Here is a 12,742-nt window from a genome sequence, read left to right as displayed (position 1 = left end):
CCCAGCATAGGAGCACCTCAATACATAAGGAAATGCTAACAACCATGAAAGGAGAAATCGACAGTAACACAATAATAGTAGGGGACTTTAACACCCCACTTACACCAACGGACAGATCATCCAAACAGAAAATAAATAAGGAAACACAAACTTTAAATGACACAATAGACCAGATAGATCTAACTGATATTTATAGAACATTCCACCCAAACGTGGCAGAATACACTTTCTTCTCAAGTGCACATGGAACATTCTCCAGGATAGATCACATCTTGGGTCACAAATCAAGCCTCGGAAAATTTAAGAAAATTGAAATCATATCAAGCATCTTTTCTGACCACATGCTATGAGATTGGAAATCAATCACAGGAAAAAAACTGTAAAAAACACAAATACATGGAGGCTAAACAGTGCACTACTAAATAACCAAGAGATCACTGAAGAAATCAAAGAAGAAATAAAAAAAAAATAGGAACAAATGACAATGAAAATACGACAACCCAAAACCTATGGAAAGCAGCAAAAGCAGTCCTAAGAGGGAAGTTTATAGCAATACAATCTCACTTCAAGAAACAAGAAAAATCTCAAATAAACAATCTAACTCTACACTTAAAACAGCTAGAGAAAGAAGAACAAAGAAAACCCGAAGTCAGTAGAAGGAAAGAAATCATAAAGATGAGAGCAGAAATAAATGAAATAGAAATGAAGAAAACAATAGCAAAGCTCAATAAAACTAAAACCTGGTTCTTTGAGAAGATAAACAAAATTGATAAACCCTTAGTCAGGCTCATCAAGAAAAAAAGGGAGAGGACGCAAATCAATAAAATTAGAAATGAAAAAGGAGAAATCACAACTGACATTGTAGAAATACAAAGAATTATAAGAGACTACTACAAACAACTATATGCCAATAAAATGGACAACCACGAAGAAATGGACAAATTCTTGGAAAGGTACAATTTTCCAAGACTGAACCAGGAAGAATTAGAAAATATAAACAGACCTATCACAAGTACTGAAATTGAAACTGTAATTAAAAATCTTCCAACAGACAAAAGTCCAGGACCAGATGGCTTCACAGGCGAATTCTATCAAACATTTAGAGAAGAGCTAACACCGATCCTTCTCAAACTCTTCCAAAAAAAAATCCTGAACAAAATACTAGTAAACAGAATCCAACAGCACATTAAGGATCATACACCATGATCAAGTGGGATTTATCCCAGGGATGCAAGGATTCTTCAATATATGCAAATCAATCAATATGATACACCACATTAACAAATTAAGGAATAAAAACCATATGATCATCTCAATAGATGCAGAAAAAGCTTTTGACAAAATTCAACACCATTTATGATAAAAACTCTCCAGAAAATGGGCATAGAGGGAAGCTACCTCAACATAATAAAGGCCATATATGACAAACCCACAGCAAGCATCATACTCAATGGTGAAAAACTGAAAGCATTTCCACTAAGATCAGGAACAAGACAAGGATATCCACTCTCACCACTCTTATTCAACATAGTTTTGGAAGTCCTAGCCACAGCAATCAGAGAAGAAAAAGAAATAAAAGGAATACAAATTGGAAAAGAAGAAGTAAAACTGTCACTGTATGCCGATGACATGATACTATACATAGAAAATCCTAAAGATGCCACCAGAAAACTATTAGAACTAATCAATGAATTTGGTAAGGTTGCAGGATACAAAATTAATGCACAGAAATCTCTGGCATTCCTATACACCAACGATGAAAAATCAGAAACAGAAACTAAGGAAACACTCCCATTTACCATTGCAACAAAAAGAATAAAATACCTAGGAATAAACCTGCCTAAGGAGGTGAAAGACTTGCACTCAGAAAACTATAAAACACTGATGAAAGAAATCAAAGATGACATAAACAGATGGAGAAATATACCATGTTCTTGGATTGGAAGAATCAATATTGTGAAAATGACTATACTACCTAAAGCAATCTACAGATTCAATGCAATCCCTATCAAACTACCAATGGCATTCTTCACAGAATTAGAACAAAAAATTTTACAATTCGTATGGAAACACAAAAGACCCTGAATAGCCAAGAAATCTTGAGAAAGAAAAATGGAGTTGGAGGAATCAGGCTCCCCCACTTCAAACTATACTACAAAGCTACAGTAATCAAGACAGTATGGTACTGGCACAAAAACAGAAATATAGATCAATGGTACAGGATAGAATGCCCAGAGATAAACCCACGCACATATGGGCACCTAAGTATGACAAAGGAGGCAAGAACATACAATGGAGAAAAGACATCCTGTTCAATAAGTGATGCTGGGAAAACTGGACAGCTATGTGTAAAAGAATGAAATTAGAACACTACCTAACACCATACACAAAAATAAACTCCATATGGATTAAACACTTAAACATAAGGCCAGACACTATAAAACTCTTAGAGGAAAACATAGGAAAAACACTCTTTGACATAAACCACAGCAAGATCTTTTTTGACCCGTATCCTAGAGTAACGGAAATAAAAACAAAAATAAACAAATTGGTCTTAAACTTAAGAGCTTTTGCACAGCAAAGGAAACCATAAACAAGACAAAAAGACAACCCTCAGAATGGGAGAAAATAATATTTGCAAATGAAGCAACAGACAAAGGATTAATCTCCAAAATATACAAACAGCTCATGGAGCTCAATATCAAAAAAAACAAACAATCCAGTTAAAAAATGGGTGGAAGACCTAAATAGACATTTCATACAGATGGCCAGAGGCACATGAAAAGATGCTCAACATCACTAATTATTAGAGAAATACAAATCAAAACTACAATGAGGTATCACCGCACGCTGGTCAGAATGGCCATTATCAAAAAATCTAGAAACAATAAATGATGGAAAGGGTGTGGTGAAAAGGGAATCCTCCTGCACTGTTGGTGAGAATGTAAATTGATACAACCACTATGGAAAACAGTATGGAGGTTCCTTAAAAAACTAAAAATAGAACTACCATATGACCCAGCAATCCCACTACTGGGCATATACCCTGAGAAAACCATAATTCAAAAAGAGACATGTACCACAATGTTCATTTCAGCACTATTTACAATAGCCAGGACATAGAACCAACCTAAATGTCCATCAACAGATAAATGGGTAAGGAAGATGTGGCACACATACACAATGGAATATTACTCAGCCATAAAAAGAAATGAAACTGAGTTATTTGTAGTGAGGTGGATGGACCTAGAGTCTCTCATACAGAGTGAAGTAAGTCAGAAAGAGAAAAACAAATACCATATGCTAACACATATATATGGAATCTAAAAGAAAAAAGGTACTGATGAACCTAGTTGCAGGGCAGGAATAAAGAGATAGACATAGAAAATGGACTTGAGGACATGGGGTGGGAGGGCGAAGCTGGGGCGAAGTGAGAGTAGCATTGACATACATACACTACCGAATGTAAAATTGTTGGCTGGTGGGAAGCAGCCGCATAGCACAGGGAGATTGTCTCGGTGCTTTACGATGACCTAGAGGGGAGATGGGAGGGAGGCTCAAGAGGGAGGGGATATGGGGACATGTGTATGCATATGGCTATTCACTTCATTATGCAACAGAAACTAACACAGTATTGTGAAGTAATTATATTCCAATAACAATCTATTAAAAAATAAAACAAACTCAGTAAAAAAGCAAACAATCTATTTAGAACATAAGAAAAAAATATTTTAGTGAAGATGTTATACAGATGGTATTAAGCACATGAAAACATGTTCAACTTCATTAGCCATCAGAGAAATGAAGATGAAAATCACAATGAGAATCCTCCACACACCTATCAGAATGGCTAAAATAAAAAACAGTAACAACACCAAATGCTGGCCAGGATGCAGAGAAACTGGATCACTCATATACTGCTGGGGGGAATGTAAAACCGTACAGCCACTCAAGGAAACAGTTTGGCAGTTTCTTAAAAAAATTAAATAAGTAACTACTATATAATGCAAAAATTGCACTCCTTGGCATTTATTCCATAGAAATGAAGACTTACATTTATTAAAAAATTTGTACATGAATGTTTATAGAAGTTTTATTCATAATAGCCCCAAACTGGAAACAAGACAGATATCCTTCAGGGGGTAAATGGTTAAAAAAAAAAAAAATCAAAGGTACACCCACACTATGGAATACTATTCACCAATAAAAAATAATCAACTATTGATAGATACAACCTGAATGGATCTCCAGAGACTTATGCTAAGTGAAAAAGCCAATCCCCAAAGGTTACATACTGTATGATTCCACTTATACAATATCTTGAAATGACAAAACTATAAAAATGAAAAATAGACTAGTAGTTGCCAAGGGTTAAGAAGGGGTGGTGGTGGGAGGGTATAGTTATAAAAGGGCAAAATGAATAATCCTTATGGTTATGGAAATGTTCTCTATCTTGGCTTCTATCATTCTTTGTTTTTATTCTTAAAAATTAAAAAAATTTTTATTTTATTTATTTTTATTTTTGGCTGCATTGGGTCTTCGTTGCTGCACGCGGGCTTTCTCTATTTGCTGTGAGTGGGGGCTACTCTTTGTTGCGGTGCATGGGCTTCTTATTGTGGTGGCCTCTCTCATTGTGGAGCACAGGCTCTAGGCACGCAGGCCTCAGCAGTTGCGGCATGCGGGCTCAGTAGTTGTGGCTTACGGACTCTAGAGTGCAGGCTCAGGAGTTGAAGCTCACGGGCTTAGTTTCTCTGTGGCATATAGGATCTTCCTGGACCTGGGCTCGAACCTGTGTCTCCTGCATTGGCAGGTGGATTCTTAATCACTGTGCCACCAGGGAAGTCCATTCTTGATATCCTGGTTGTGATACATGCACTAAAGTTTTGCAATGTGTTACCACTGGGCAAAATTGTGTAAAGAGTACATGTGATCTCTCTGTATTATTCCTTACAACTGCATAAGAATCTACAACTATGTCAAAATAAATTTTTAATTTAAAAAAGTTAAAAAGCCTTAGGAAAGATAAAATGGAATAATAGAAAATAATTAATCCAAAAGAAGGCAGAAAAGGAGGTAAAAATGAACAAAGAACAAAAGGGACAAATAGGAAACAAACAGTAAGATGAAAGATGTAAAACCAATAATTAAATTAAATGTAAATGGAATAAATAACTCTAGTTAAAAGGCAGGGATTGTCAGCTGCCTAAAAAAGCAAATCTGACTATATGCTGTTTACAATAAATATACTTTTTTTTTTTCTAACTTTTTGTTATACTCAGAGAAGAGTTGCAAGAATAGTACAGATAATTCACAAATACCCTTAGTACTTTTCATTCAGGTTCCCCAAGTGTTAAACATTTACCATATCTTCTTTATCCTTCTCACTAACTCTGTCTTTCTATTTTTTTCCTCTAAACTATTTGATAGTAAGTTGCAGACATGATGCCCATTTATCCCTAAATACTTGCAGTGTATAATTCCTAAAAACAAGGACATTCTCTAAGATAACCACGTACAATGATAAAAAAAAAATCAGAAAATTAATCTTAACGCAATACTATTATATTAACCATAGACTTTAATCAGATTTTTTCATTGTCTTAATGATGCTATTAATAGCAAAAGAAAATCCCAGATTATGCATTGCTTTCAGTTGCCTGTTTTGTAATGTCCTTTGATCTGGAACAGTTCCTCAATCTTGCTTTGTCTTTCATTGACATTGACATTTTGGAAAAGTGCAGGTCAGTTTTCTTCATAGAATGTTTCTCATTTGGGATTTCCCTGATATTTTCCCATGATTTGATTGAGGTTATGCATTTTTTGGCAAGAGGACTGCAAAAATGTTGTGTGTATCATATCAAGGGGCATATGATGTCAATTTGTCCCATTGCTGGTGTTAATTTTGATCACTTGACTATGGTAGTTATCTCCACAGTAAAGTTATTATTTTTCACTTCATAATTAATATCTCATGAGAACATACTTTGAGATTATGCAAATATCTTGGTACTCCACAAACTTTCACAATTTTAGTACACACTCATACCTGAATTAACTCTTATTATGATGGTTGCCAAATGGCAATTTTTTCCCTAATTCATCATTTCTTCTTATATTTATTAGCTGGCTTTCTAATGTAAGGAAGAGAGTCTGTTTTCTTCCTTCCTATCAGTATTAGAATCATGGATTCTTATTTTATACAACAGTTTATAATGTTTTACTGTCAATATTTATTTGATACTCAAATTATCCCAGATTTAGTCAGTGGAAGCCCTTTAAGCTTCTTTTGACATGTTCTGAACATTCCTTGAACATTTCCTCACTTTCTGGAACAAGATGTTCTAGGCTCATTTTATACTTTTCTTTACCTCAGCTCTGGAATTAGTCATTTCCTTAAAGAACTCTTGTTCCTTTTAGTATAAACTAGTATTTAGAAACAAAGATCTGAGTACTAGGTGTGCTCATTGCTACTAGGGTGTAATTGTTTCTATGCTCTCTCAGTGGGTAAAAGTAGGAAACAGACGTATGAATTCACACACACACACACACACACACACTATATATATATATATAAAACACACTCACACATCTACATTTATTCCTATATCTATCTATATTTATTAGAAACCACAAGTTCATGTTGATACCTCCAATTCCAATCCAGCACCACAGGGTTCCTTCTATCCTTTCCCCTTTTCATATGTGTTACTCTCTTCTCTGACAGTGAGAAACTTGGCTCTCATTATCCACAATACATTTATTTGTTTAATCCTAGAATACACATAAGATAGTTTTTGAATTGTTAACTCATACTTTCTGTGAAAAATAAATTTACTAACTAGAGTTTAATATTTATTTACACTTCATTTTGTCTTTAGCCTGAGGGCGTTTAGTCCAGATACTGTGTTTTATCTTACTTGGACAGACTAGTGGTTTCCAGGGGTTGGAGAAGATGAATAGTTACCCGTAAAAGGGTAGTACAAGGGATCTTTGTGGTGATGGAACAGTTCCATATACCTTGATTGTGCTGGTGGTTATATGAAGCTACAAATGTGATAAAATTATATAGAACTACCCTCAAATGAGTGCAATCTAGGTGAAATGGATGAAATCTGAATATGTTCTGTGGATTATACCAACATCAATTTCCTTTTTGTGATACTGTTATAGTTATGCAAGATGTAATCGCTAGGGGAAAGAGGGTGAAGGGTATACAGGACCCCTCTGTACTAGTTTTTGCAACTTCCTGTGAATCTATAATTATTTAAAAATAAGAAGTAAAAATAAAGTTGCTTGGGCTTGTCCTCCCTCCCATCCCCCACCCCATGGCCCCAATTATTATTCATTTAAAACACAGGTTAATTTGTGTCTGTTTGTATTGCATGTTAGGCTCCCATCCAACTTCCTTGCTGATTTTTCTTTTTTTGAGTATATAAAACATTAATATGGTTCTAAAAGTCTAAAAGTTATAACTATACAAAGAAGTATACTCAGGGAAGTATTACACTACCAATACTACCATTAAGGTCATTCCAACTCCAGCTCAGCACTTTATCTCCTTTCCAGCCCATTGCCATCTATCTACTCCTGTATGTAAGCAATTTGATTAGTCTGCAGTTTATCTTAACTTGGTTTCTTTTTTTGTAAATTATTATAATCAAGTATATTTTAAAATTTCTCCTTCTTAGAAAAATATATGTATATTTATTATGCATACTCTTTTGTATTTTGCTTTGTTTACTTAACAATATATTTTGGAAAACAGATCATAAATATTTTGCTCCTATTTTTAAATTTTACTTTTTTACAGCTACATCTTCACTGTGTAGATGTACCACAGATATTCAACCACTGCCCTATGTATGGGCATTTGGGTTGTTTCTAGTATTTTGCAATTACAAACATGCTGTTGTGAATATCCTTGTGCATATGTATTTTTATACTGTTAAAAGTGTACCTTCAGGGTAAATTCCTAGACATGAGATTGCTGGGTCAAGAGGTACATGTACCTTTAATTTTGTTAGATATTGGAAAATTCCCCTCCATAAGGCTTGTACCATTCTGCAGTCCCACCAGCAATGTATGAGTACCTACCTGCTTTCTCAAAGCCTCACTAACAGAGTGTTTTATAGTACTTTAAAATTTTTACTATTTAGATAGGTTAGAAATGGTACCTCAGTGTAGTTTTAATTTAAATTTCTTTAAATATGAATGAAGTTGAACATTATAAGAAAATAAAATCACAGATCACCATCTCTAGTAAACATAGATGCAAAAGCCCTTAACAAAATATTAGCAAATTCAGTCTGTCAATAAAAAAAGGATAACATATCACAGTCAAGTAGGGTTTTTTATTCTAGGAATGCAAGGTTGTTTTAATATTAGGAAATTAATCAATGTAATTCATCACATCAATGGAAGAAAGGAGAAAAATTTTGACTATCTCACTAGAGGAAAAAAATTTCACAAATTTTAATACTTATTCTTCACAAAAACACTCAATATATTAGAAATAGAAGGAAGCCTCCTCAATCTGACAAGGGGCACCTATGAAACACCTACAGCTAATACTACTATTAAATGGTCAAAGACTGAATGTTTGCCCCCTAAGATCAGGCATAAGGCAAGGATGTCTGTTCCTATCACTTCTCCAACATTCTATTGGAGGTATTAGCCCATGCAATAGGGTAAGATAAACAAGCAAAAGGCATACAGATTGGAAAGGAAGAGGTTAAACTGTTTTTATTTGCAGACAAAATATTGTGTATGTAGAAAATTCTAAGGAAACTACAGAAATATTCCTACTAGAATAAATGAATTCATCAAGGTTGCAGGATTTCTATATGCTATCGATGAGGCACTGGAAAATGATAGGTCACATGGGTTATGCCTTTGTCAAAACTCATGGAAGGATATTTATGTAAATTAGTTTGTATCATTTAATTGCATGTAAATTACACCTAAACTTTTAAAAGTTAAAACAACCAAGATAAAAGTATATAAAGTATCTTCTAGTATAATTTGGGGTGGTTGCCAATATGCCCTTTCTGAGAAAGTTTTAAAGTAGGGCCAGGTTTTATTTAAAATTTTTTTGTCTATGTTAAGCCCAAATTTGTTTACAGTTACCCATTCCTTAGATTTCCCATCTCTCACCAGAATCTGGGCATAAATGAATGAATGGTATGGGAGTTGGACCCAAATGAAATATCCCTAACAAAGTGATAGAGCAAGAATGGCATTTATGAAAGCTTCCTTTTGGCTGACCACTGTAATGTATTGCCTTCTTTGAACTGATCTTGGATTTAAGAAATCCTGGGTTTAAATCTGGATTCTGAATGTGACTAACTGTGTAAACTTGGGTTAGTTATTTAACTACTTAGAGTATTTTTCTCATTTGTTAAACAGGAATAACATTATAAAGTTTTATGAAAACATGAGATAATTAACATGACAATGACTGGCACATTGTAGGGACCCAATAAATGTTTGTCTTAATCTTAGCAGGATATTTTAATTAAATCTTTATTACAATTCTATTTGGTACGACATTTTCTTCCAATAGAGGAACCAGAACGGTACAAGAATAGTCTTGGCTGCCAACTGGGAGCTTAGGGGATGGGGATGGGAAGCAGACATGGACCTGATGGAGATAATTTCCCCCAAGGGCCACCACCATACAATGATTTTCTCATAGTTATTTTCTATACCAGCAACTGTTCATGAATTCATATTCATTCCAGTTTATTTTTCTTCCTTCGGATTTCTAAAATTACTGGTTCAAAGGAGGAATCACTGGCCCTAGCCAAGAGTTCTATTTCCTTATCTCTTCCTAATGAAATGCTTTACTAATTAATGCTTAGAGAAACTGAATTCCTTATTCTTAGTAACTGGGCTCATTCTACAGGTGCAACCCTATTCATTCTTGCGTCACCTCTTTTCCCCCTAATATTGGATATGCCTATTTCATTCATCCATCAAGACTTTAGTGAACAGTTATACCAGGCTCTATGGCTGAGGGTCAGAGAAGATGGTCGTGCCTCACAGCTGAACCTTGAGAGATGAGTAAAGTTATTAGACAGATGGATAAAGTGGGAAAATTTAGGCTCCATTTAAGGAACCCTGCCTCTTCCCAAGAAATTATGCCTTAGTTGCAAATAATAACAACTGGTTGAGAACCTCTTTCTTTCAAAAGGTTAAAGAGACAGGAACTATCCCTCTACCTCTTTTTTCCTAATTTAACTACCATTTGGAATTTTCTTTTGAAATTATGTTCCCAGACCAAAACAAAAAACAAATGAACAAAAAAAAAAAACTAAGACTCACCTCTGACTCCTCTCAGGAATGTCCAGCACAAACCCAAACATCATTTCAGCAATTTTATTGGAGCTGCATGTGGGGGTCCTATCCACCTCTACGGCTATGGACAGCATCCTCTGCAGCTGGCATACAATCCTGAGTCCAGAACACAGAAAACAAATGAGCGGGAGGGTCTGGCAAAGAGCTACCCTACTGGCTGGGATGAGGTCCCCACCAGTGTACTAAAGGATCTTGTAAAGCACACACTAGGGTCAGGGAGAACTATTCAAGCACCAGCATGCTTTTATTAGCAATTTCACCTACCTGAATCCCTTTTGCCAGATCATACTATCTGAACCTCTCAGAACCTGGGGTTGAGCTGTAAAAGCAAGCTGCTTTTAAATTCAAAAAGAGAAACATGCAATCTTAAGGATCTAGAGAACTTTAAGGATCACCTAACCTATAACTTCTCTATTTTACAGATGAAGAAACAGGTCCAGAATGACTAACAATTATTTGAATTTCTTTGATAGGAGAAAATACATATTTACCATATAGTCTTCTCCTGTTACTGGTTCCTTTACAATAATCTTTTACTAAGTTCAGTCTCAGAATTTCAACTGGTGAAACGTGACCCTCTCTCTCATCAGACCTAACTGTCGGAGACAGCCAGGCTGATGTGGCAGAAGGAATCTGGGCAACCCCTCAGAAGGTGAGCCTGGCCTTGAAGCTAGCCTTTTCTAACATGCACTATTATTTGTGAGGGAAGGAAAGGCTCTGTTTTCAGAAAATCTGCAGCCAGTGACACAATAGGTGGAACAGGGACTCTGGCATCAGATTCTGGCTCAGCAATGACAAGCTGATCAATTTTTGACAAATTACTAAACTGCTTTCAGTCTAAGTTCTCTCATCTCAAAAAAGGAGAAATAATACCACCTATTTCATAAAGTTGTGCTGTTTAAGATATCTGGCAGATAGGCACTCATTAATGGTAAACAGCAGTGCCTACTGTTGTTGTTAAGATCATGATCACTTTTAGGGGGACCCTATTTTATTCTACTAATATCTACTTACAATAAATTTATTACTATTATTATTATTATATTAGCTTTCATTTAAGGAACAGTGTCTGCTTCTCTCTTGGGTCTATGTACTGAGTTCTGGGATAACCCTACTTCCCTACTTTAGGACCTTCCCCAATCTGCTCAAGCAAATACTTCATTGTTCCAAAACATTCTCCCTTTAGATACAAGATTGTCTCCTAAATTAGTTAAAACCCATAGTACTTATATGAAAATCAGGTCAGTGCAACTAGATTATTATATAGCGTTGTGAATTTAGGCACAAATGCTGTATCTGAAATATCAAGTGTGACTGTCATTTTTAACATAATTGACATGGAATAGCAGGTTACTTGTGCAAGGGCAGTTCCAGCCCCCAAATCCTGGCATTTCTCAAAAAATGCCAAGACCACTTTCAATCCCATAAAAAAAATGCCAGGAATCTCTTTCCAGTGTGGTCTGAGGTAATAGGACCTGCCCTGGTCTGAACCATTGCTGTTATAACCTGTTGGAACCTGCAGGTTGAACTGCTCTTCTTCTTCCAGGACTGGAGGAGAGACCCAGGTCCTTGAGGACAAGAGGCTGCTGGAACACCCACTACGCATGACTCCTCTTCGTGGACAGATGAAGTGGTGAGTAGCTGTAACCCTGTATTGTCTCTTGGAATCTAGGAAAGGGAGGGCACTGTCCTCTGGCTTTTGTTCCACTTCGGCTTTGTGAATTTATATTCACTTAGTGAAGTCCTATTCATCTAGGGGGAAAGCATCTGCTTTTGTTTTACCTTTGGAATTAGGAATTTAGCCTTTAGTCAAACTAAGATAGCTTTTAGTAAAAATCAGCCTATGTTATAAGAGCTTGTTAATTTTGGGGAAACTCCTCTTAGGGGGTGGTGCTGTTCTCTAAAACAGTAAATCCCAATAGCCCCAGGAAAGATAACTTCTGCCTGCTCCTTACAGCTGATTGCTGTTCTTTGTCAGGTTAGGTTGGGGAGAAGGGTGGCTACTGCTGGCCTTCAAGATTCCTGTTCCTGGAGAGGTTTGATTCTCCTTTGGGGACTGAGTTAATCTGTCTTCAGTTACTGCTTTGACCAACCACTTGATGACATCCCTGCAATGGAAGAAAGATAAGAAAGAAAAAGTTTAAACTTCTGTCTTACTATATGGTGCTCAGAACTGCAACTTTAACATGGGCTCCTAGACCTCTAGATTTCCCTATAGGCAACAGAGAGGGCCCTTAGGCTACTTTCAATATTTAAAAAGTCTAATGGAAACCCTGCATTTAATTGCAGTAAGGTTACAAAAGATAAGTAAAACATCAACATTTTTCTTTAAGTTAGAATTATTGAAAGGTATCTCCAAGGTCAAAGAGCACTATCTGTGGCTTCC

At 35.8% G+C, this 12,742-nt stretch overlaps 1 protein-coding gene across 2 annotated transcripts in view; it reads right to left on the bottom strand.

Annotated features, from left to right (window-relative positions):
- SIMC1 (SUMO interacting motifs containing 1) overlaps positions 1 to 12,742 on the bottom strand; it is a 95,046-nt gene that overhangs the window by 16,005 nt on the left and 66,299 nt on the right. For both annotated transcript variants that reach the window (XM_082379909.1, XM_082379910.1), the window contains 2 exons: positions 12,312 to 12,464; positions 10,324 to 10,452 (listed from right to left, as the gene is read on the bottom strand). In XM_082379909.1, the coding sequence (XP_082236035.1) occupies positions 10,324 to 10,452; positions 12,312 to 12,464 (282 nt within the window). The remainder of the gene's footprint in view (positions 1 to 10,323; positions 10,453 to 12,311; positions 12,465 to 12,742) is intronic.

Source organism: Balaenoptera borealis, assembly GCF_965194805.1.
Source record: "Balaenoptera borealis genome assembly, chromosome: 2".
Classification (NCBI taxonomy): domain Eukaryota; kingdom Metazoa; phylum Chordata; class Mammalia; order Artiodactyla; family Balaenopteridae; genus Balaenoptera; species Balaenoptera borealis.
The sequence above is the reverse complement of the archived record's forward strand: the minus strand, read 5'-3'. Positions and strand labels throughout refer to the sequence as shown.